Below are 27,218 nucleotides of genomic sequence, written 5' to 3'. Positions count from 1 at the left end.
CTGATTAAGATCAGAATAGAACTGATCTTGCTCTCTGCAACCTCAAAAAGCCCGAGAGGTAGCCTACTATCTCTTTTACCTGGTATAGAGAGGTGGAATCTAAGGGTCACGAGTCTGACCTGATAAAGCTACCGGGACACAGTAAGGTAGGGGCAGCATTTTCCCTGCAACTACCCATCTGACCACTGGCAACTGGAGCTGGACTGGATTTAGCTGTTTGGCCACTGCTTGACATTCTGTGAGACTCTAAGGGCCTCCCATGAGGACCTGGGAGGGCTTTAGAAGTGTAACCCTGTGGTGAATTGGGACCTAATGGATTAAGTCAAAAGATAAAATCTTTGACCAGGACAAACTTGGTTGGTGTATCTAACCCTCACTCTTTCGCAGTCAGTTTTAAATTGCGCCTAGGTCCTGGTCTACTGTGTCCACTGACTATCATTGGCACTTTGTGCTTCATGGTGCTATTTTTACTTAGCACTTATAAAAAAATCAGATCTCTGCTTCCCCATATTTGACTTTTTGCATGTTGGTGGTATTTCGTTTATTATATTGTACTATATTTGTCGAACTCAGTTTTGGATTTTTATTGTGTTGCATTTTGATTTTATAACTGTTTTCTTACTGCATGTATACTTTACATATTGCCCTAATTTAAGCATGTTTGCTCTCTGCCATATCTACCAGGGGGGCGAGCTTAGGAAAGGGTTCACCCTGAGAAGGAGTGCGATTATTCCTAGAGGTTGGTAGTCACCACCAGAAATGGTAATCCAATTTCTTACACATTCTCTTCTTCCTCCTTTGGTACCTGTCTGCTTTGCTTTAAATAAAAATCTAATGATACCTGCAACCAGTGGCACAAATTAAGCACTGATAGTGAATAAAATATTCTGACCTGGAGAATATTTCCAGCAGAATAACCCTAACCAGACTATCCTTGGGAAGTGTAGGACTCAAAAGTGTAACCCTGAATCCAGCCCATAAACCATATCCAGGAGCGGATTCAGAAATGAGAGTAAGTAGATCACAAAGTATTTCATGTTACACATTTCTGAATTAATCTCACAAACCCTTTTTAATTTATACCTTTAGAGCTTCACAAAACTCTTGAATAATTGTGGGAATTTTCTGAACAAAATGAACACAAAAGAGAGAACAGAATTTGCGACTACTGTTTAAGTCACTTTAGTGTACACAGCTTTCATTATAACCTTCCATTACAACTCACCATTCAATAAAACAATATGCAGCAAATTAAGCAGGTGATACATACATTGTAGTATACATGGATTTTTCATCTATGACCAACAGGATCTTTGTGCAGTTAATGAACTGAAAGTGACCATAATGCACCAGCATCCAGTGCAAGTCCAAGTAGAGAGCTTGTCTCATTTCTTGAACCCCCTGTGCCTGCTCTTATCTGCTAGGGAAGCTGCAGAAAGTTACAGAGGTGCCAGCAGCGACCGCTGACATAAAACCAGCCTCCCAAGGCTCCAGCCCACAGCGATGATGCCAGATGGAATAATATGGCAGTCCGGGCCTGCTAAGCAGACTCCGTACTTGCATCCCACAGCAGCACATCTCATCCAGGGCTTGAAGAAGTGTGATCCCATCCAGCCCATCCTGATGGACACAGATTGCTCTATTTCCCAGCCACAACATGTTCAAAGCCAGCTACATCATTTACAAAGCGTTCACAGCCAACACCCCTGCATTTATCTTGCAACAAGCTTGCTATCTCGGATGGTTATCGACAAACCCTCAGTCAGGACACCATCAGACTGCAGGCTAAGTGTTAAAAAAAAAGAAAGAGCAAAGCAGCAGACCTTTTCCATCTATGTTTAAAGGATCTGGAAAAGCATCCCTGCATCCATTAGTGTCATCCAAACGGTGCTCCAGTTTACAACTCTGACTGTGTTTAGGACTCCTTCTGGCTAGGTTTGCACTACAGAAATACCACATACATACATACAGCAAAAATGGTTTTAAAATGCAGGTTGAATGCCATCAAAGACTGGAGGCAGGGTGTCAGAGCACGGGTGGTGCGTGATCTAGGGCCCACCCCAGCCAAGTTACCGGCACTATCAGTATTGCCATTGTGCGCCAAACCATTATGTGGGAAGGCCCATGAGGCAGCATGTACTGCCAAGTGGTGGTCTTGTTGTTCATTTTCTCACTAATGTGCTTTATTATTCATGTGGTGTTTATTGAATACTATATTACATGTTCTTTAGGAGTATAATGTGCTTTATTATTCATGTGGTGTTTATTGCATACTATATTGCATGATATTTATGTTTAGGAGCAAGGCCTGTTTATTATACAGATGTTTGTTTGGTTGTGCTGCACTCACTTCCTCCTGTCGTTTTTGGAGTAATCAATAAGAGAAAAAGGGCCATATGTACGAACACATTTTCCCATTGACACAGAATGGGAAAAACCCTTTGCTACATCTGGCCCTAATTTCCCAGGAAGCTACACGACTACCATCTTGGGTGTGGCTGCCAGTATAAAACCAGCCCCGCCCAACAACCAATGCTCACTATTCTTTCCGGCTTCTTCCTGAAGGTCAGCTTTCCTGTTCTGACTTCCAGTCTCCTCTGCGAGGCACCGGCGCTGGAAGAACTTCTCCTCTTCATTCTTCCTTTTATCACGGCTGCAATAATATTCAACTCCCGATTTCCAGGGCCTTTCTTCTCCGTTTGTCGGAGTGCGTTTTTTCAAAATTAAGTTTTCTTCCCTCACGTGCAAAAACCAGAACAGGCTGTGTTCTGTACGTTAAGGTGATTTTTCAGTGGCTGCATAGTGCATTATTGCACTTTGTTCTGAGCAATACATTTGCGAGGTTTGTTCATTTTGGTGCTTTGAGACTATTCCAATGTGAGCGGTTATTATTCATCAATGCACCATCACTTAAGTCGTTTGGCACCTAGACATTTTTGTTTTGTGTGAGTTGGTTTGTGGATCTTTTGGTTTCTTAGTGTGAATGTGATATTTATATATATGAATGCTAGTGTTTGGAGATCACCTGGAAATTATGACAATAATGAGTATTGGGCCAAAACCAATAGGTTGGATTACAAGTGTTTTGGCATTTGATCAGCACGACATAAACATTGTCAGTTGGACCAGAATTTGGTGAACGGTGGCAAAGAGATCCCTTTGCAGGATTTTGCAGGATTTTAATATTTTAATACATATATATATATACATATATATATATATATATATATATATATATATATATTCCGGGAATGCTATGCTATGAATCAGTAGCGTAAATGTTCAGAATTGTATGATTGTATTCCTTTTAAGGTCTCCCTCCCCGCTGACCCCATCCCAAACTCTTCCCCTCGCCAGGCCACTCCAAAAATCTGCGCTGTAATAGCATTCAGATTTGGAGGTGCCCGGAGGGAGGCCTTGTTGAGCTTCGTACAGATCCTGAGGAAGTGTCGCTCCGACTGACACAGGGATAGCACTGGAGAAGGCGGTATTTGAACACTCTGTGCCCAATAGGATACAGCATGCCGAATACATGTTTTTTTTCCAACCTGAGACATAGAATGCATTCTGGATTCCATTGTGGTCAATATTTGAACTACAGGCAACTTTAATATTGCTGTAAACGTACACCTGCCTTAACTTACCATTATCCTTAATTATCTGCATACTGTACTTTTGAATATCCTTACTTTTGTTGTCTTTTACAATTCACTGATAACCAGCCCTAAAGTGTTTTTGTTCTATCCTGTAAACATAGCGCCATAGCGCCTTGAGACCCGCACGGGTGAGTAGCGCGCTTTATAAATGTTAATGATTTGATTTGATTTGATTAAACATGGTAAAACTGGCTTACACCCAAATGGCACATTTAATTTACTAATAAGTCCCACTTAAAGTAGTACTACATGCACCAAAGCCTGTAAATTAAATAGTATTAATGGGTCTGCAAAATGTATTGTGCCATCCACTTAAGTAGCCCTTTAAAAGATGTCTCAGGTCTGTCATTGCAGCCTCTAGTCCAGATTTAAACTGCCATTTCGGCCTGGCAAAAAAAACCTTTGTCAACCTTAAACCTTTAATACTTATTAGTCACCCCTAAGGTATGCCCTAAACAGCCCATAGGGCAAGGTGCACTGTATTTAACAAGCTGAACATGGCCTTTTTAACTTTTACATGTCATGGTGATGAAAAATTCCTACATTCATTTTTCACTGCTGAAAGCCCTATCTCTCCCTTTGGATAGCATTGTGTTACTTTCTTACATTTAGTAATTGATATATTTTGATTGGGAGCAGGTAGAGATGTCATGTTTACACTCAAATTAATCATAACTTAAAACTCCCTATAATGGTAAAGTTGGATTTTAAGTCACAATTCTGAAAATTCCACTTTTCGAAATTTGGAATATTCCTGTCTGACCCGTTTGGTGCCTGTAGCCACTATCCTAGGTCACATGACTGTGTGTAGTTAGCAGTTGGCCTTTGTGTATTCCTCCCAGACAGTAAGACAAGGGGAGGACAGGGTGTTGGCAGGATAGGCCATCTTGCCAGGATGGCGAGGTGGTGGAGCTATTGTCTGCCCTACTGACATTTCAAAGGTTCCAAATGGGCTGTCACAGTACACTCACAAAGAACTGGACACCAGTCTAATGTCATCCTAGATACACCCCCTGGAGTCTGAGAAGAGGATGAGGGAAATTCCACAACCAGATGAGAGGGGAAGGCTCAAGGTTTAAAGGGTTAAGCCATTTCAAGGGCTGGCAGAGAACCAAGTATAAATATTGGACACTCAGACCAAGCTTTCAGGACACTTCTGGACCAGTGGAAGAATTTAGAAGGAATGCCTTATACTTCTGAGGACTGCCCTGCAGCTTAAAGTTTGCCTTGTTTCTCAAAAGACTGCCTGTGGCTATTAAAGGACTGCCCTGCTGCTTGAGGTCTGCCTTGCTACCATTTCCCTGAACCCAGGACTACCAGAGTGACTTCAAGGGTCAGTTGGCTACTATCCTGTGCTGAGCTACAGGGACACAACAAGCTTGAAAGGCCTCCATACAACTGCCCAGCTTACTAGCTGACAGTAGTTGTGTCTAGACCTGCAACTGGACCTTCCTGGACCTGCCTGAGCCCTGCTGGCCTCTGCTGAAGTGAGTTCCTGATCCCCAAGAGGTGCTTTCCCAGGTCCTGGGACCTTGCCTGGCACCAGTTGAGCTCCTTCTGTGAAGAAAAGGAGAAATCCTGAAGTTTTGGGCTCTTCACAACTGCAAACACACCCATACACACCGACATCTTGCCACCTGTGATGACCGCCAACACACTGCTTGACTCTATTGCGACCACTAGTGACGACCAGCAACATGAGATCTGCAGTTCACGCTACAGCATTAGCAACCTGAAATGACAGCCAACGGGAAGTCCAGCAGTGACTGGCCATGACACCCAACAGGATCTTTGCACTACAGGGACAACTCTCCGTAATGCCTGGCCTTCTTCTCATGATACTGTGACGACCATCCACAACTCTCCCTATTCCTTGGGGCCTACTCCCCCACAAACTGAACACTTTGCACCGGACTTTGAGAACATACCTTTTTCAGCAGGACGAACCAGGTCACTGTATTCGACCCACACTCCATTGCAGTTGGCCTGAAATTGTGACCTTACCTGGGCCCAGCACGACCACATAACCGCAAGTGGTGCTTTGTGCTCCTGGGTGCTACATTTGCCTAAATCTTTGAAATTTCATATCTTCAGTTCTACCGATTGGATTTTTGTTGTTTTGTTCTCATTTTATTTATGACATTTTACTGTTTTTCTAAATTTGTGTGGTATTTTTCTTGTGTTGCGATTTCCCTTTACTGCTGTTTGTGTGCCTCATAAATACCTTGCACATTGCCCCTACGTTTTTGTGCCAAACAACTAGAGGGTTAAGCACAAGTTAGTCTAGTGACTTTTGTGGTTCACCCTGATAGGGCTTGTGGTTTTTCCTTGTGAATTGATTTTCACACCCTCAATCAAAAACCCTTTTCTCACATTTCTTTTTACATTTACACATGTTAATGTTCTGTACAGACAATAAGCATTTTGGAGGCATTGCTTATACATTGGTATGTTACTTGGGCAACATTCAAGGGTGAGGAATTCCCATCATCTATCATCCATCTGCACAGGAAGTGAAACCACTGGATTTCCTATCATCCATTTGCACAGGAAGTGACATCACTAGATTTCCCATTATTGAGTCCATCATCCATCTGCACAGGGAGTGACATACTTTCCTGCTTTCTGGAGCCCGAGAGTGCAGGCACTGAGATAGGTGTTGGAGAGGCATGCTACCCTTGAGTAATGTGTGACTATAGAGCAGGGGTCTTCAAACTGGGGGGCGTGCCCCCCTAGGGGGGCCTCAAGTGATCCCAGGGTGGGCACCAGGCTCTAGCCAAAAGAAGCATTATGCAGATAACAGTTCTTTGTTTTAAGCAGATGATAATTTATTGCATTTTTAAAAGGGTAACTGAACTTAACTGTAATTTTTGAAGAAGTCTAAACATGTTTAAACATTGGCAACTTAATAGAATAATTGTGAAAAATTCTAAGGGGGGCCCTATGATTTTTTTTCCCACTGGGGAGGGGGGCATGGCATTAAGAAGTTTGAAAACCTCTGATATGCTCCTCTGCCCCTCAAGTGGTAGGACCAATATCCCAATAGGAGAACAGCAATCCTACACTAAGGAGAGTGAATTTGCTCACCTAGCACACAATTATAGTGTTGCGTGCCAGGTATACCTGTAACTAGATGTGAATGTATATAACCAATCAATCAATACCATTACTACCTGTAAAAAGCCCTGAACCAGAGAGGCCTTAGAATAGGGGCTGAAACATTTTGACGGTCATTCTAGGGTGACAGGACAATTATACCTTAAGAACCTCCATGAAGATCATTTTGAATTCACACCCACCCAGGCTACCAATAAAAGGTCTGTCTGAGTTATTTTTACTCTTAGTCTCCCCGGTAGTAATGATATGAAAAGAGCTCGCTACAATATGGTTGAGCCCATCCTGGCTCCAGGGGCCAGGTCGGACCAGATGATGAAGCATGCCGCTATTAGAGTGGATGAGGGTCATAATAAAAAAAATACATTCCTTTTTTTCATTAAAAATTCACCTGGGATAAGAGTCACTCTTCTTGATCGGCAAGGTATACCCCAAGTTTTGTGTATCAGTTGAGCTCCTCCTGTGAAATCCTGAAGTTTTGAACTCAGCGCACCAGACTTTGACAAGGTTACTATTTCACCAGGACTAATCTGGTCCTGTGTCTGGCCTACACTCCATCAAGGTCGGCCTGAACTTGTGACTTTGTGCCGGTCTCGCACAACCAGATACCCACAGTTAGCGTTTTCTGCTTCCTGGCAATGTTTTTACTTAAACCTTTCAAATTGCATATCTCCGGTTCTAATAATGGGATTTGTGTAATGTTGGTCTCATTTAGTTCATTAGATTTTAGTATATATTTCTAAAATGGTGCAGGATATCTCTTGTGCCACACCGTGGCCTCCTTCCCGGAGATCTGGAAGCACTTTAAAGTGAGGGGCCTTCTGAACAAACCATCTGCAGACCCAGCCAAATTGAAGAACTACCGGCCCATCTCTCTTCTCCCCATCAAAAGTCCTTGAGAAAGTGATCAATCAGCAACTCACACAACACCTAGAAGATCACAACCTTCTGGACCCCTTCCAATCTGGATTTCGAGCTAACTACAGCACAGAGACAGCCCTGATTGCAGCTACAGATGACATCAGAGCCCCCTGGTCCATGGGGGACAGCAACCTTCCTCCTGCACTGGTCTCCCGCGTTTGACACCGTCTACCACCACATCCTGATCAACAGACTTCACCACATCGGGATTCAAGGAAGCACCCTCAAATGGCAGAACGCAAATAATCAGTAACCGTTCACCTCAGAGCCCAAGAAGGTCATCTGTGGAGTCCCCAAGGATCGTCTCTCAGCACGACAAAACCTACATGACCCCTCCTGGCCATCACCATCAGATCAGACTCAACATCATCTCCTGTGCAGAGGACAAAGACCTCATCCCTGCACTGTTCAAAGATCCCTCCACCTCAAAAGCTAACTTTCACGGATACATGATGAACATAGCGGAGTGGATGAAGGACTCGCAGCCTCATCCATCTGCTTCCACACCCTTCGCATGCTCTGCAAGATCTTCAGGTGGCTCCCAGCGGTTTCAGGCGCGCGGCAGGGGGCAGGTTCCCGGACGGACTGAGGATCGAAAAAAATTCGTTTTTCTTGGTTGATGCTAGCGCAGACCTATGGAGCTCAATCTCTAATATGGGATGGGCGACTATACTGACCGACTGACTCAGACATACTCTGTCTTCTACACTGTAAGTGACTTGATGTGCACTTGATAAATTACTGACACATAGGAGAAGTAGTTTAATAATCAAAGGCTTTTTTGTGGGTCCTGAAGAAGCGTCACCGGATCACTTAGTGACCAAACATAGACGCGAAACATGTTGACCATATGGGATTAGGCGAACTACCTTCCTAGACTATAGAGTGTAACGGTACATTATTTCCAGTGACACTCTAATATATATTTTTTGCTTTTAATCTTGGCCTGAACCCAATTTCTATCACATTAAAATAGTGGCTCAGGTTCAGAGCCAATTTTAGAGTTTTGTCTCTTTTTCTATACTCTTCGTTTCTGATTCAGTTTCTTTCCCAGACCCTTGTTGTTAGCAATTTTATAACGGTTGAGTGCCACCCAGAATGTTGGGTGGCCCGCCAGGCATTGCAGCACCAGTCTGGCGAGGAGTGAGCCCGATGATGATACCTGTCACCCAAATGGGTGGTTGAGGGTCCTCCTAAGATTACTCAGTACAGTTTCGCCATTTCCAAACTGGATCATTTTCTTTATGTCTCTCCTTTGTGGAACAGTGCACCTGTTTTGATATTATAGGCTCCCAGCAGACACCTGAAAGATCATCATGCAGGCCCTCATCGCCAGCAGACTGGACTGTGGAAACACACTTTACGAAGGAATCACAGCACGCCTCCTGAAGAGACTCCAGACAATACAGAACTCTGCGGCAAGACTCCTACTCGACCTCCCCAGAAGGACCCACATCATACCCCACCTCAAAAAACGACACTCTCTCCCGATTCTGAAGAGATGCCAGTTCAAGGTGCTGACCCACACCTACAAGGCCTGGCACAATGAAGGACCAGCATATATCAACAAATGCCTGATCTTCCACCTACCAACCAGACACCTACGATCAGCCTCCCTCTCCCTTGCAGACACCCCAAGGATGCGCCGAGCAAACAGCAGAGGACGTTCCTTCTCACGCCTGGTAGCCAAGGCCTGGAACAAACTCCCCTTGCATCTCAGGATTGCACCATCACTCCAGTGATTCGGAAGAGAACTACAGACCTGGATGTTCGAATGAGCATTCCTCCAAGCAGCAGCATACAGCTCCAGCACCTCGAGACCCTCACAGGTGATTTGCCGTGCTCTATAAATGTTTGATTGATTGATTCATTGTGTTATGCTTTCACTTTATTAATGTTTGTGTGCTGCATAAATACTTAGGACAGTGCCTCTACTTCAACCCTGACTGCTTTTGTGCCAAGCTACCCGAGGGTTAAGCACAGGTTAATTTTGTGACTTTTGCAGTTCAACCTGACAAGGATTGTGGTTATCCCCTGAGAAGGGTTTTCACCTATCTCAATTATAAACCCAATTTCTTACAACTTACATACAGTTTTCTTTTACTAAAGTGTGCCTTTGTAAATAGTTATGTACGCCTCAGAGTTTGACTATGTAAATATCTGTGTAAACAAAAAACAAATTGTTTACTCCGCCAATTGTATATAAATAAATCTGTGAATGGAGTTTGAAGCCATCAATACTGTCCTTCATGAGGGTTCTAGCTATACGTTTTACAGCCATAAACTAGATGTCCTTCTGTATAGCAACCAAAATGTCCTCACCTATAGAGGAGGTCCTGAAGTCCTCCTCATCACCAACCACCTCCTCTTCCACTTAGTCCTTTGGCTCTGTCTTCCACACTTGTATGGATGATGTGGATATCCTGCTGCGATTGCGCTAGGATGAGTTCTGTTCTTAAGGCAGTTAATCAAACTGAACTGCGTAAACTTGGATTGAACACCTAGCCTCATCTCCTGGGCTCAGGGCACTCAGGAGCTGCTGTGAAATACTTGTCACAAAGTATTGCCTTCTGTCTCTGCAAAACAAGAAACCAAATACTACTGAAAGCTAATTTACCTGGCAAGTATCTACTTTTTAGCTGTTGACATAGAGGGACGATGAGGAAGAACAGGGTCAAGCCTTACACTTTGAGGCTCATGTAGGTTTAGAGGCTCACAAGGAGCTAGAGCTATTAGCACATAATGCAGAGACTGTTTGGTTAGCTCTATGTAAAGCCTTTATTCTCTTTAGGTTGGATAGATTAATATTAATGCAATAGATGCATAGTTAAAACATAACTACCCAAATCTTGGGACAGTCCGACATCTTCTTTGTGGCAGAAAGAATTACACTTGGCACAAAGGGTGGACTACAGCACACACAACACCTAGAAGTTGTAAGAATAATCCCAGGCTAGGCACTGTGTGTCTGTTGTGCAAGCTTTTCAATAAGCCTTATTAGGCCTTCATGGTGTTTGCTAATGCTAATTCTACTACAGAGTGTTGTCATCTGCAGCATGCAGTCAAAATGTTGGTGCTGTGTGAATACAATTGAAGCCAGCAGTGTATGCCTGGGAGGAAGGTGTTATACATGGAACTGCAGGGAGAAATGGGAAATGGCTATGAATAAGGCTGACAGCAGACTTAATGGCAACCTACACTTCATGTTGTATGTTAACACACAGAGGGTTGTAGTTCAGGGCTTCTGATCCCCACGCACAAGCACATTACACTCAACTGTATGGACAGATGTGTTTGAGCTACCACATAACAAGCCTTCAATGCCTGCTTTATGGTAAAAAGCCAAAATCCTTTTCATAGAGCCCCCTTCCAGTGTGGAAAATTCCATAGATACACTGCTTGTTACTCCCCACTATACTCAAATGCACTACCTTTTGCTGAGCCATATTCCCCTCAGGCTAAAAAAATGATGCACTCATTAGGTGCTTGGAATTTCACTCTGTATTTCACTCAACCTGGTATTGTATCTGATCTAGTTCAGTAAAAGTATGAAAAGCACTGCTACTCCCCTGGGTGGCGCCATTAAATATACATAACGAAATATAACACAATATAACATAACAACATTTAAGGTGCAGAGATGGAAATTGACAATCTGATGTTCATTGAAGGCCACACAGTGGTTGTATATCAAATCAAAGGTCAAATAATATTTGACAAAAAGAGTGGACACTGTTTAGAACTCATGGTTATTTACAGGCCAGTGCATTAGAAAAACAAAAGCCCTGATGCACGTGCTTAATTCCAGATTGAAATCAGGGACAAATCTGTGCATTATTGGTAATGGATTCCAACAGAAAAGAAGGAAGTGGCAGAACATTTAGCCACTGTCTCCCACTCTTGTACAAGTTGGGTATTGTGAAAGTGGGAGACAAACTGCCTCTGGTAATGCATAAAGGCCTTGATGACCAACAGATACATTAAAGTTCACCTTCTTCCTGCAGATATGTGGAATGACAGTCTCAGTTTGACTCCCAAATTATGTGTACTGTTTATGCTGCAATAAGATTGCAATGTACCTCTGGACCTAAGTATTTCACCTGTGTGGGAATAGTTCCTGAAAATGCCTCCTCTTTGGACGCAAGAGTTTGATCAAATATGAAATGAAACCTTTCTGGTCCGATGGGCACAACGCTCTAACGATGATTTTAACTGGACCGTGAAAGAGCTGGAGATATGAGGTTAATGTACCCACAATAACAAATTGCAGCCTGGAGAACTGGAGTGTGACTGATTTCCTTTTCTCAAGATGCCTATGTAGGCCGCTAATTGCCACCATGGTTCTAGCCAGAGTAAAAGTGGGAATTCAACCCTGAAGACGTAGCAAAAACATGGCCTCGAGAGCTCAGCACAGCCAACTGACTGTCTAAAACCACATCTGTAGACTAGTCCACATGAAGTGCGCAGGATCTTATAAAGTGGGGGCATCTGGATGTCCTGCATAGAAATCATAGTGCTTGATAAGTGCATTACACACAGAGTGAGGTGTAGCTAAATATGACCTGGTTTGTTTCGTGTGTGCGATGGGTGTAGTTGTTGGCTGTCATGTTCTCCTTTAGTTCACCTTAGGTAGGATCCTACTGCACCAGCATGTCCCTGGGTCTTGTTCTTCAGCTGGAGTTAGTACACCTCTGGTTACATTTCTTGATTTCAGTGACTGAACACTACAATGAAGCCTGAGGCTTCTTGGAAGACAATGGACACCAATCGTTCACGATGTATTGTTTCCAAAAGAAGGCAATGGAGCTCACCTAGATCATGCATTTATAAGGGTGCTGGATACTTTGAAAGACAAAAAACAAATAAGTAACATGTCCAGAGGAGTCCCATGGAAGGGGTTTCCTATTTCTGGGATTACCACAAGCGACGAGATGTGGATCACCTGTACAACTGAGGATTATCATTGGGTGCCAGTGCCAAAACCTTACCTGATCACCCCTTTCCTCAGGGTAAAGGGTAGATAATGTATTAGCAAGGTCTGCAGCAACTACACAATAGTTGTTCAACTTAAGTGATATAGAACTTGCACTGCCCAACATCGAAAAGAACAAACCAGAGAGAATAGCAAACATCTAACATGTCCGATAAATCATATATCCGATTATCCCAATGATCCTAATAGCACTAGCCAGCCACAAATCCTCCAGCCCTGTAGCAGAACATTAGACAGAACACTTACACTGACCTAATAAAGTTTAGACAAGCCATACAGTCAATGTATGCAGCTCACAACTGTACTAACCACATGGAGATGTCACATACCAATATCAAACACAACAAATCATACAAACCAGTTCACATTCAGCCAACACTGATTAGGTGTACTGTATAACAGACTGTCAGGATGCTCCCAAAACCAATTACCACTAAGACAGCTCACGCATAAACGTCCAACACCAAACATATATTCAAAATAACTCAGATACCTCACATTACTAAATGACTCCCAACAGCACTTTCAACCTAGACACATAAAACAGAAGCACCAACCAGAAAACTAAATGGAAAACTTCACATGCATCCATCACTTCCCTTATATGCCATGCAGCAGACTATTGCACTTATCACTGAGACACGCCACACAGAGAAAGTTAGAAGAACACTACAAGTGCAGTCAACACACCATAAACATACAATATTGTCACATTCTGCAGGCATCTCTACATCACTAGTAAAACTACCACACATGAACCCCAAACAGATATGAGAGCCCACAAAAACACAACAAGCACATGCGAAATGGCATCAAGCATAGTCCCAATATGAAAGCAAAACATAACACAAACCACTAGTGATGCACTCCCATCACAAACACAAGAAGTACATAGACAAGAAAATCAAACAATATTCCAACAAAGCTGAGCCACGTCATATAATGAAAATGTCACTTACCCAGTGTACATCTGTTCGTGGCATCAGTCGCAGTAGATTCGCATGTTCTGCAATAGCTCGCCATCTGGTGTTGGGCCGGAGTGTTACAAGTTGTTTTTCTTCGAAGAAGTCTTTCGAGTCACGGGACCGAGTGACTCCTCCTTTTGTCTCCATTGCGCATGGGCGTCGACTCCATCTTCGATTGTTTTTCCCCGCAGAGGGTGAGGTAGGAGTTGAATTGTAGTAATAGTGCCCATGCAATGGAGTGACTAAGTATGCACTTATTTAAGGTTGAGATGATACATATATAAATAATTGAAGGTAACTTCCAAACTGCTACAGGCTCCCGGGGAGGCGGGTGGGCACATGCGAATCTACTGCGACTGATGCCACGAACAGATGTACACTGGGTAAGTGACATTTTCAGTTCGATGGCATCTGTCGCTGTAGATACGCATGTTCTGCAATAGACTAGTAAGCAGTTATTTCCCCAAAAGCGGTGGATCAGCCTGTAGGAGTGGAAGTAGTCTGAAATAATGTCCTTAATACAGCTTGACCTACTGTGGCTTGTTGTGCGGATAACACGTCTACACAGTAGTGCTTGGTGAATGTGTGAGGCGTAGACCATGTGGCTGCCTTACATATTTCTTGCATTGGGATGTTTCCTAGAAAGGCCATGGTAGCACCTTTCTTTCTGGTTGAGTGTGCCCTTGGTGTAATGGGCAGCTGTCGTTTAGCTTTAAGGTAGCAGATTTGGATGCATTTAACTATCCATCTGGCTATACCTTGTTTTGAAATTGGGTTTCCTGCATGAGGTTTTTGAAATGCAATAAAGAGTTGTTTAGTCTTTCTGAAGTTCTTTGTTCTGTCAATGTAATACATTAATGCTCTTTTGACATCTAATGTATGTAGTGCCCTTTCAGCTACGGTATCTGGCTGTGGAAAGAACACCGGAAGTTCCACTGTTTGATTTAGATGGAACGGTGAAATAACTTTTGGCAAAAATTTAGGATTGGTCCTTAGGACGACTTTATTTTTGTGTAGTTGTATAAAAGGTTCCTGTATAGTAAACGCCTGAATCTCGCTTACTCTTCTCAGGGAAGTAATGGCGATGAGAAATGCCACCTTCCAGGTTAGGAACTGTATGTCGCAGGAGTGCATGGGTTCAAAAGGTGGACCCATAAGTCTAGTTAGGACAACATTTAGGTTCCATGAAGGAACAGGTAGTGTTCTTGGTGGTATAATTCTCCTAAGGCCCTCCATGAATGCTTTAATGACTGGTATTTTATATAGGGAAGTTGAATAGGTAGTCTGCAGGTATGCAGATATTGCTGCAAGGTGAATCTTAATGGAAGAGAAAGCTAGGTTAGATTTTTGTAAGTGAAGCAAGTAACCCACTACATGTTCTGGAGTTGTGTGTAATGGTTGTATTTGATTAATATGGCAGTAGCAAACAAACCTCTTCCATTTACTTGCATAGCAGTGCCTGGTGGATGGCCTTCTTGCTTGTTTTATGACTTCCATACATTCTTGGGTAAGTTGTAAGTGCCCGAATTCTAGGATTTCAGGAGCCAGATTGCTAGATTCAGCGATGCTGGATCTGGGTGTCTGATCTTTTGGTTGTGCTGTGTCAACAGATCTGGCCTGTTGGGCAATTTGATGCAGGGTACCACTGATAGGTCTAGCAGCGTTGTGTACCAGGGTTGCCTTGCCCAAGTTGGTGCTATCAATATGAGTTTGAGTTTGCTTTGACTGAGTTTGTTTACCAGGTAAGGAAGGAGAGGGAGAGGAGGAAAAGCGTAAGCAAATATCCCTGACCAGTTCATCCATAGGGCATTGCCTTGGGATTGTTTGTGTGGGTATCTGGATGCGAAGTTTTGGCATTTTGCGTTCTCCCTTGTCGCAAACAAGTCTATCTGAGGTGTTCCCCAGAGTTTGAAATAAGTGTTCAGTATTTGGGGGTGAATTTCCCATTCGTGGACCTGTTGGTGATCTCGAGAGAGATTGTCTGCGAGTTGATTTTGTATCCCTGGTATAAACTGTGCAATTAGGCGAATTTGGTTGTGAATTGCCCAATGCCAAATTTTTTGTGCTAACAGGCTTAACTGCGTGGAGTGCGTCCCTCCCTGCTTGTTTAGATAATACATTGTTGTCATGTTGTCTGTTTTGACGAGAATGTATTTGTGAACTATTATTGGTTGGAAAGCTTTTAGTGCTTGAAAAACTGCAAGAAGTTCTAGGTGATTGATATGCAGTTTTGTTTGATGTACGTTCCATTGTCCTTGTATGCTGTGTTGATCGAGGTGTGCTCCCCACCCTGTCATGGAAGCATCTGTTGTTATTACGTATTGTGGCACTGGGTCTTGGAAAGGCCGCCCCTTGTTTAAATTTATGTTGTTCCACCACAGAAGCGAGAGGTAAGTTTGGCGGTCTATTAACACCAGATCTAGAAGGTGACCCTGTGCTTGAGACCACTGTGATGCTAGGCATTGTTGTAAGGGCCTCATGTGCAGTCTTGCGTTTGGGACAATGGCTATGCATGATGACATCATGCCTAGGAGTTGTAATACCATCTTTGCTTGTATCTTTTGTGTTGGATACATGCGTTGTATGATGGTGTTGAAATTTTGAATTCTTTGTGGACTTGGAGTGGCTACTCCTTTTGATGTGTTTATTATGGCTCCCAGGTATTGTTGTACCTTGCGTGGCAGAATTTTTGATTTTGTGAAATTGACGGTGAACCCTAGTTTGAAGAGGGTTTGTATGATATGATTTGTGTGATTTGAGCACTCTATTAACGAATGGGCCTTGATTAGCCAGTCGTCTAGATATGGGAACACATGTATTTGCTGCCTTCTGATGTGTGCAGCGACTACCGCTAGACATTTGGTAAAGACTCTTGGTGCGGTTGTTAATCCGAAAGGCAGTACCTTGAATTGGTAATGTATTCCTTTGAATACAAACCTTAGGTATTTCCTGTGCGATGGGTGTATTGGTATATGGAAATAAGCATCCTTGAGGTCTAAAGTTGCCATGTAGTCGTGCAGCTTTAGCAATGGCAATACTTCTTGTAGTGTGACCATGTGGAAGTGGTCTGATTTGATGAAAGTGTTGACTACTCTGAGGTCTAGGATTGGTCTCAGTGTTTTGTCCTTCTTTGGTATCAGAAAGAACAGTGAGTAAACTCCTGTGTTTATTTGTGTGTTTGGCACTAATTCGATTGCATTCTTTTGCAATAGTGCCTGCACTTCTATCTCTAGGAGATTGGAATGGTGTGTTGTTAAATTTTGTGCTTTTGGTGGTATGTTTGGAGGGAACTGTAGAAATTCTATGCAGTAACCATGTTGGATAATTGCTAGAACCCAAGTGTCTGTAGTGATTTTCTCCCATGCTCTGTAATAATGACGTATTCGTCCCCCCACTGGTGTTGTGTGGAGGGGGTGAGTGACATGTGAGTCACTGTTTAGTAGTAGGGGTTTTGGGGCTTTGGAATCTTCCTCTATTTCTAGGGAATTGCCCTCCTCTATATTGTCCCCGAAAACCTCCTCTATACTGTCCTTGGTAACTGGACGGTGTGGCTTGTGAGGTGCTGGCTTGTGTGCTTTGACCCCGAAACCCCCCTCGAAAGGGCGTTTTACGGAATGAGCTGTAATTCCCTCTGCTCTGCGGGGAGTAGAGTGCGCCCATGGCTTTGGCAGTGTCCGTATCTTTTTTGAGTTTCTCAATCGCTGTGTCCACTTCTGGACCGAACAGTTCTTTTTCATTAAAAGGCATATTGAGAACTGCTTGTTGAATCTCTGGTTTAAATCCAGACGTTCGGAGCCATGCATGCCTTCTGATAGTTACAGATGTATTAATTGTCCGTGCAGCTGTATCTGCAGCGTCCATGGAGGAGCGGATCTGGTTGTTGGAGATGGCCTGTCCCTCCTCAACCACTTGTTTTGCCCTATTTTGGAAGTCTTTGGGCAGATGTTCAATGAGATGTTGCATCTCATCCCAGTGGGCTCTGTCATAGCGCGCAAGTAGTGCCTGGAAGTTCGCGAAGCGCCACTGGTTTGCAGCTTGTGCTGCGACTCTCTTACCAGCTGCATCAAACTTGCGGCTTTCTTTATCTGGGGGTGGTGCATCTCCAGATGTGTGAGAGTTGGCCCTTTTCCTAGCTGCTCCTACAACAACAGAGTCTGGTGGCAGCTGTGTTGTGATGAAAGCCGGGTCCGTAGGAGGCGGCTTATACTTTTTTTCCACCCTTGGTGTGATTGCCCTACTTTTGACCGGGTCCTTAAATATGTCCTTTGCGTGCCGGAGCATACCAGGGAGCATAGGCAGGCTTTGGTAGGAGCTGTGGGTGGAGGAGAGTGTGTTGAACAAGAAATCATCCTCGACCTGTTCTGAGTGGAGGCTTACGTTGTGAAATTGTGCTGCTCTAGCCACCACCTGAGAGTACGCGGTGCTGTCTTCTGGTGGAGATGGTTTTGTAGGGTATGCCTCTGGGCTGTTATCTGACACTGGGGCGTCGTATAGGTTCTATGCGTCCTGGTCTTGGTCACCCTGGCTCATGGTGGTGTGAGCTGGGGAGTGTGATGGCGTTTGTGCTGGTGAAACGTTAATCACGGGCGGAGGAGAGGGTGGTGGTGTAACTCTTTTCACCACTTTTGGTTGTGGTGCTTGTTCCGTCTGGAACTCCAACCTTCTCTTTCTCCTAATGGGGGGAAGGGTGCTTATTTTTCCTGTCCCCTGCTGAATGAAGATACGCTTTTGCGTATGGTCCGCATCAGTTGCTTGTAGCTCTTCCTCAAACCTATGCTTCTGCATTTGGGAGGTTAGCGAGTGCTCTTCTGTATAAGAGCCTGAAGCTGGGTCGCTTGCAGTTTGTTTCGGCATCGAAACTTTGTCTGCGTGTTTTTTCGGCTCCGAGGTGACTTTTTTCTTTTTCGGGGCCGAAACCTCTCGGCGTCGATCTGTTTCGGTGCCGCTGTCTCGGCGTCGAGCCGTGTCCACACCGGCATCTCGGTGTCGAGGCTTGTCTCCAGCACTTTCTCGGTCCCGAGAAGGCTGCGTGCCGGTGTCTCGACCGGAGTCGGACGATCTCGGCACTGTTTGGGCCTTTTTCGGTGCCGACGGTCGGTCACCGATTTTATGGGTTGAGCCATGGCCTGGTGGCAGTGGCGTCCCCTGGGCCTTGTAAATGTTTCTTTGTGTGGTTTTCGACGTCTTACTCACGGTTTGTGTATCGTCGAATCCTTCGGAGTCTGAGTCTTGGATCGAGAAGGTACCTTCCTCTTCCTGTTCCTCGAACTCCCGTCGGGCTGTCGGTGCGGACGCCATTTGAAGTCTTCTGGCTCGACGGTCTCGGAGTGTTTTTCGGGACCGGAACGCACGACAGGCCTCGCAGGTGTCTTCGCTGTGCTCAGGTGACAGGCACAGGTTGCAGACCAAGTGTTGGTCTGTGTAGGGGTATTTATTGTGGCATTTGGGGCAGAAACGGAACGGGGTCCGTTCCATCGGCGTTCCTCAGCACGCGGTCGGGCCGACCAGGCCCCGACGGAGGATCGAAAAACTACCCCGAAGGGTACCGGAGCTCTTCGATCTTCGATGCGGTGTTGAATCTAAGTACGCCGATCCCGAACGCAACAATACCGACGAAAATCTTCCGAAATTAACTATTTTTTCTGCTCCGAAACTCGGAGCGACAGGAACACGTCCGAACCCGATGGCGGAAAAAAAACAATCGAAGATGGAGTCGACGCCCATGCGCAATGGAGACAAAAGGAGGAGTCACTCGGTCCCGTGACTCGAAAGACTTCTTCGAAGAAAAACAACTTGTAACACTCCGGCCCAACACCAGATGGCGAGCTATTGCAGAACATGCGTATCTACAGCGACAGATGCCATCGAACACAGCAATACTGGGTTCAGACTATCCCCAACAACTGGGCATTGGAATATACTAGCTGCATTATTGATACAGAGATATCAGCTCCAAAAAGATGGCAATGACACCCACTAACCCAACAAGACTCAGGATAATCCTTTGCATAAAATTCCAACTCCCAATCACACTTGAAGCATATTGGACTTCACAGTCCTATAGATGAACCAGATAATAACACTGGATCATATCAACTAGGATCTTCTAATGAAACTCCAGGATCAGATGGAAGCGCTCCACACTGTCAGTGGTACTACGAGACCATTCAAATGTAAGACAGAGCACTGCAGAGATTCCGAAGGTATGATGTAAAACCATCAATTTCAAAAAAGGAGGGGCAGAACGGGAGATTTGGAGAAAAAACGAATATCTCCTGGTCCAGTGTGTATTTCTCCCAAATATATACTCCACAAAGTTTACACACAGTTCCAAAATCAGAGAAAAAAAGAGATCGAGGGTTATAGTGGTAAAGACAGGTTTCCAGTGACAAAAAAAGGGGGGGAAGCAATATGCTTGAAGCAAGAGCCCTCACTCACCGTCCGGTGACATGCTTCATCATAGGGCTATGCTCCTCGTCAGGCCGGCACTGCAATGCCTGACGGGCCCCACAAAGGGGCTCTTTGCCGGAGATCTTTTAGGCAGTTGGTGTAGAGCCGGTCAGATGAAAAAAAGAAAGAGGATTGGTATGGAAGAGATTAAAAATGACTAAGGGTAAAAAATTTATTTATTCAGATATTTAAACCCCTGGCATAGTTAAAAACATCGTGTTAGGGATATAGTAAATTAATGTATACAATCCCTTGAAATTATAACAATTTTCACTAGAAATTCAAGTAAAAAAAGGGTACAAAAAAGAGTATACAGAATCACTGTGATACTCAATCAAGGGGTCAACATGTTTCTCGCTATATTGAGTTGAAATTGATCTCATGCGATTCATCAGGACCTATTTACGTACCTAATCCTTTATGAAAACTGCTTTGTGCATTAATTTATTCAAAACCCTCCAAGTATTACTGGTGGGCTCCCTCAGGGAGGTAGCAGGCTCTAAATTCCATTATGAATTGATATAGAACCACAAACGTTGGTTCACCTGTGAGCCGTCTCCTTCCCCGGAACACCAACTGCCTAAAAGATCTCCGGCAAAGAGCCCCTTTGTGGGGCCCGTCAGGCATTGCAGTGCCGGCCTGACGAGGAGCATAGCCCTATGATGAAGCATGTCACCGGACGGTGAGTGAGGGCTCTTGCTTCAAGCATATTGCTTCCCCCCCTTTTTTTGTCACTGGAAACCTGTCTTTACCACTATAACCCTCGATCTCTTTTTTTCTCTGATTTTGGAACTGTGTGTAAACTTTGTGGAGTATATGATGTAAAACCACACATTCATAAATGAATGGAAACTACATTTTGACTTAATGTGCACTCTATTATTAGAGTCATTCCTAAGAAAAAAAAACTATAAAATTATTGCCAACATCTGTGAGTTTCTAGTCCATGGGTTTGGAAGTTTTGATTTACATAGTAATACTTTGATTCTGTTTAAGGCGGTCACCCTTTCCACATAGTTGAATGTATGCATGTGATTTTTAGAACACAAGGTCCTTGGCACTGTCTTCATCGCATCATGCTTTTCAATCTGGAGGACCTAAACACCCACCACTTAAGCCAAATACAAATTTTGCAACATGATCTCATTGAGACCCTGAAACTAGTGGTAAAATGTGCAGAAAATGTGCACACGTCCACCATTACTAGCGACAATTTAAACCTGGGTACATCCAGGGTTCACTTTTGCACTTGCTCTTAGGTGGTATGAGAGATCATAAAATGTAGGTGATGTGGTAGCAACACACAAAAACACTTGTTGAAATGTCTGTGCACATTATTATCCCTTGTATGTACTGGTCGCTAAATCTGGCACAAAAACTCAGGGGACAACCACCGGTCATGTGGTTTGCATCTGTTGCTGTGGTCCATATTTCAGCACCAGTGAGTCGACTTACTGGGCTCCCAACACCACTCAGAAGACACTCATACTTTTGACAAAAGAGATAAAAGAGTCTCCTCCTTACTCACCGTTCCCTGTTGAATTTGAGGGAGTGGAGCACTGCTGGTCGCTTCTGTCGTAGATTCCACAAGTGTAGTGTGTCATCTGTGCACGCACTGACCAAAGCGCCCTGCCGCAAGAAGGAGACATGGGCACAAGCATTAATGCCATTGCACAAAGAAGTTCCAAATAGGCAATAATTAGTTCTAGTCCATCAAACCAAAAGTGAACAGTCTAAACAGAAGATTTTAGGTGAAATTATTAATGTGAACCCCTCAAAAAGAGGCCTTGTAAAATAACCAGGGTTCAAATCATGTATCCTCAAATCACAAAGTGACTAACCCTGGAAATCTCATCTGTTCAGACTACCTGGGAGGTACTATGTGACAATGTGTGTACCAACATGCTTTGGACCTCAAAACCATCAATGCCACTCTGTGGTTCTATTGAAACAAAAAAGGCTTTCACAAGCAATAGTATTAATCCTACAGGCTTTGTTAAAGCATTCATAATGTAAAATGAGAGATCTATAACCTTGGTCATCACATTTAATAATCAATAATACAAGCCTATTGGTTTTAACATGAACATCTACATGATCAATTAGTCTCTGCCTAGAGAGAACCAGCAAACATGTTAGGCTCAGCCTAAGTATATACTGACATGCACACCACGTTTCTTCAAGGATTAAAGCATTTACTGATACCAGAACTAAAAAGGACATATTTGTTAAACCTTGTCCTATTTCATATGGCAGAGAGATCACAATGTGGAACCACTTCCTAATGTGTTGGTCGGAGAGTTCCAAATGTAAAGCTCTGGTGTTTACCATGTGTCTGATCGCTCACAATCTTATACCAATGTCAGATTGATTTGTCAGAAAGATCATAACGAAGGCCTGTTCTAAATTATGTGTCAGGGAGTTTATAATGTGCAAATAATTCCTGTTTTGTCACAGAGTTCAAAATGAAAAAAACATTCATATAAAATGTGTCAGAGAGTCCACGATGGCAAACCCCTTTCATGGAATGTGTCAGAGAGTTCGCAATGTAAAGCGTTTTCCTGTGGTGTCTGTGAAGTTGTTCACAATGTACAAGTATTTACCATTGACATTAAATTCAGACATCAAACCCCCTTCCTATTGTACTTGAGGAGCCCTGCCCGGGTTGTTGGTGGCTGTGGTTTGAGAGGTGGTTTCGTGGGCAGTCGCAAGTTACTGTGCCACGATTGTGTCCATGGAGGGGTCCCACCCCTGGTTTCTTGGAGCCCGCATACCCCAGGCCCTTAATCTGGGCACCAAGTACAATGGTCAGCTGTGGGCTACTAACTGGCAACTCAGAAATGCACACAACTAACACTTAATACATCAATATCTAGCTGGTGGTTTTGAATTAAAAGGGTCCAGCCAGTGATTTTCCTTTAAAAAGGAGTAGTACTTTAGTACTTTAGTACTTTAGTACTTTAATGCACACAATGCTATATATGGATTTACAAACCTTTGATAGACTTCCAGTGCAATTACTAACTGGAACCACTTCTAAAGGGACTTTTGGAATAACCAGGGCGCAGAGCACATAGCCTACAGGAATATCACATGTGGCGTCTAGCCCGGTAAATCTGTGCTCTTCCTGTTACCTACATGTAACAATTTGTGCCCCAGTAACCCTCAAAACTAGCAGTGCTATGGCGACACATAAAGCTTTTCACACTGAACATGATCAGGCCTTCCGGCTTTGTCAAGCTGTTCACAGTGTAAAATGAGAGCTATTACTGTCTTTGTCATCACATTTAATAACCCATAAAGCAAGAACATTCACTGGAACGTGAACAACCACTTCCTTTTGGCATCTCCCAGAAAAACCCAGCAAATAAGTCAGGCCCAAGTAAATGTCGACATGAACAGTAGGTCTCATCTGAAACACTAAACATTTACTATGTCCCGACAGGGCGTGTGCATTAAACCCCTTACGCACTCCCTTTGTGTTTTAGTTCCTGATGTCAAGCTCCTTCATATCATGTTTGTCAGTGAGTTCACAATGTAATACCCATTCCTATTCTACTTTTGAGAGAGTTCACAATATAATACCCATTGCTATTCTATTTGTGAAAGAGTTAACTATGTAATACTCATTCCTATTCTATTTGTGAGAGAGTTCACAATGTAATACCCATTCCTATTCTATTTGTGAGAGAGTTCGCAATGTAATACCCATTCCTATTCTAATTGTGAAAGAGTTCACAATGTAATATCCATTCCTATTCTGTAGAGTTCACAATGTAATACCCATTCCTATTCTATTTGTGAAAGAGTTCACAATGCAATACACATTCCTATTCTATTTGTGACAGAGTTCACAATGTAATACCTATTCCTATTCTATTTATCAGACAGTTCACAATATATACCCATTCGTATTCTATTTGTGAGAGTTCACAATGTAATACACATTCCTATTTTATTTGTGACAGAGTTCACAATGTAATACCCATTCCTATTCTATTTGTGACAGAGTTCACAATGTAATACCTATTCCTATTCTATTTGTGAAAGAGTTCACAATGCAATACACATTCCTATTCTATTTGTCAGAGTTCACAAAGGAAAGTCCCTTCTTATGGTGTTTATCATGGAGTTCACAATGTAAAACCAATTCCTACAATATTTCTCAATGAGTTCACAATGAAAAATGCCTTTCCCTATTGCATTTGTCAGACAGTTCACAATGTAAAACCCTCTCCTATTACACTGTTCACAGAGTTCGCAACTTAAAGCCCATGCCTATTGTATTTGTCATAAAGGTCACAATGTAAAACCCCTTCCTATTACATTTGGCAGCGTTGCAATGTTGAATTCATTCCTATTGTATTTGTCTGAGTTCATCATGTGAGCCCTTTCCTACTGCATGTGTGAGAGAGTTTACAAGGCAAAAACCCTTTATTGCTCATCATAATGTATTTGTCGGAGAGTACACAATGAAAAATGTTTTTTTCCATTGCATTTTTCAGTGTTCACAAAATAAAGCTGCTCATGAGGAGTTTGCCTAATTGTATGTGATGTATAACCTTTTCTACTGTATTTGTAAAAAATTCAAACCCCTTTCTATTTTATGAGAGAAATGCAGTCTGGAGGTTCCAGGGCAGGAACCAATTGCTGGGTCTCAACTGTGAAAAATGAGGCCTTTTACCTGTTGTGTTATGAGGCATCTATAACCCAGATCCGGATACTGGTGACCAGGACTCAAGGAGAAGTGACGGGCTAGAAACTCACAACTCAACAATGCAAAAACTATCACATAATAAATCAGTGGCTAACACACAGGCAATTTAATACTATGTACAATATTACAAACATTTTCAAGATTTCTAGTAGAGTAACAAAAAGGTAGCCTTCAAATGAAACTTGCAGAATAACCAGTGAGCAAATCTTGGGCCCTAAAGTGTGTCTACAACACGTAGCAACTGACACTAGTGACAATTTCTGCACAAGCAGACGCTAACCCTAAAAAACTGTTGTTAGACTTGGCATCCTTGGCATGGTCTCCCCTAACTTTTTGCCTCTGCTTCCTAGGATGTTGATGTATGCTGGACTCTGTTTTTGCTACTCTGGGCACTTTACCACTGCTAACTAGTGCTAAAGTGCAAATGCTCCTATGTAAAATGTATGTGTAATTGGCTTATCCATGATTGGCATATTTGATTTACTAGTCAGTCCCTAGTTAAGTGCACTAGAGGTGCCAAGGGCCTGTAAATCAAATGCTACTAGTGGGCCTGCAGCACTGGTTGCGCCACCCACATAAGTAGCCCTGAAAACATGGCTATGACCTGCTACTGCAGTGTCTGTGTGTGCAGTTTTAAAATGTAAATTCGACTTGGCAAGTGTACCCACTTATCAGACCAAACCTATAAGGCACCCATAAGGTAGGCCCTAGGTAGCCCCATTGGAACATGTACTGATGTGCGTTACATATCCTAAAGGTGAAATACTGCTAAATTCAGTCTTCACTGTTGCAAGGCCTATCTCTCTCATAGGTTAACATTGGGGCTGCCTTAAGCTATTATTAAAGTGCAGATTCCCTTTGAAAGCAGATAAAAAAAATGGAGTTTAGGGTCTCTGAACTCACAATTTAAAATTACATATTTTAGTGAAGTTGGATTTTAGATTGTTAGTTTAAAAATGCTACCTTTAGAAAGTAAGCAACAAAATAGGATGATGGACGGAGTGGTGAAACTTTTCAACCACTCACCCCCCAGTCACAGATCTGGGTTTAATCCACCGTTCTTTTGCTCACTATGCCACCCCAGTTTGGACCCAGCCATATGCAAATCAGTTCAGACCATGTTGACTGGGGGTGAATGTTTGATTTGGTCTACATCCCATCCATCAACTGTTCTTTTTGCATTTGTCGCCCCAAGTGGGAAGGGTATCCCCTGCTCACTATGCCACCAGTGGGAAGGGTATGCCCAGACGTGAGTCCCATGCTCACTATGCTACCAGATTCAAGCTAGCCTGGCTGAAGAGAGGTGATACCCTGAAACGTGTCCCAGGATGCTTGTTTCTGGTACAGGGCAGACCTGGCTTGGCAGTTTGGGCTGGACTGTTCCCATGGGGAACAGGGTCAAGACTAATTTGCATATGGCTGGGTCCAAACTGGAATGGCATGGTGAGCAAAAAAACTGATGGATTAAACCAAGATCTGTGACAGGGGTGAATGTTTGATTTGGTCTACCGTCCATCCATCAACTGTTCTTTTTGCACCTTTAGAAAGTAGGCATTTTCTTGCTTGTGACTCTGCCTGTTTGTGGATTCACTGCCTGGATCAGTTTGATAGTTGGGCTGTTGGCACCTCTCCTCTAGACAGTGACACAAAGGGAGCTGGGGTGTAGCCTGCATATTCTGATGAGCCATCTGTGCTAGGAGGGGAGGGAGGAGTGGTCATTCACACCTGAAAGGGCTGTGCCTTCCCTCACACAATGCAATGCAGTCTCCAATCCCCTGGTATGTGTCTGGGGCCTGGCCTGGGCAAGGCAGGATCTTGTGAACAACAGATACTTTCCTTTGAAGTATGCCTACTTCAAAGGCAGAAAGGGATATAAGTATTGGATCCTAAACCTATGAAAATTAGATCACTTCTGTATTCAAGAGGAACCTCTGCCAAGGAGAAGAGCTGAAGAGCTGAGAAGTGGCGACCCTGCCTGTGACTGTGCTTTGTTGGGCTATCCTGCAGTTGCTGCTTCTGCCTGTGAAAGGCAACAAAGACTGGACTTTGTTGTGAATTCCTGCTTGAGGGGAATCTCCAAGGTCTTGAACTGAGCTCCTGTTTTGGAGTCTCAAGGCCATCAAAGACCCCCTACTAACAACAAGGCTCTCTGCTGAGCCTCCTGCCCTTCCAAGTGGTGCCCTATCCAATCCCTGGGCCCTTGAAAGGTATAGTTGGCAGACAAGACCTGAAAATCCAGGCACAGAACGCCGTGCGGGGAAATTTACGACACACCATCTGCAACACGGTTGATAAACGATGCGCTGCCGGCCTCGCGGCCAAAATCGATGCTCCAACTGCATCGCAGCTTGGAGATTGACGCATCGAGGCTGGAGAAATGTCACGCAACACCCGCTTGCAGC

The 27,218-nt window shown here is 43.6% G+C and overlaps 1 protein-coding gene across 5 annotated transcripts in view; it reads right to left on the bottom strand.

Annotated features, from left to right (window-relative positions):
- The window catches only part of STXBP5L (syntaxin binding protein 5L), a 1,301,131-nt gene that overhangs the window by 865,251 nt on the left and 408,662 nt on the right, over nt 1-27,218 (bottom strand). For all 5 annotated transcript variants that reach the window (XM_069202705.1, XM_069202706.1, XM_069202709.1 and 2 more), the window contains exon 4: nt 21,628-21,728. In XM_069202705.1, coding sequence (XP_069058806.1) covers nt 21,628-21,728 — 101 coding nt within the window. The remainder of the gene's footprint in view (nt 1-21,627; nt 21,729-27,218) is intronic.

Source organism: Pleurodeles waltl, chromosome 8, assembly GCF_031143425.1.
Source record: "Pleurodeles waltl isolate 20211129_DDA chromosome 8, aPleWal1.hap1.20221129, whole genome shotgun sequence".
Taxonomy (NCBI): Eukaryota; Metazoa; Chordata; class Amphibia; order Caudata; family Salamandridae; genus Pleurodeles; species Pleurodeles waltl.
Note: the sequence above shows the minus strand (reverse complement) of the source record. Positions and strands in the feature narration are given on the sequence as shown.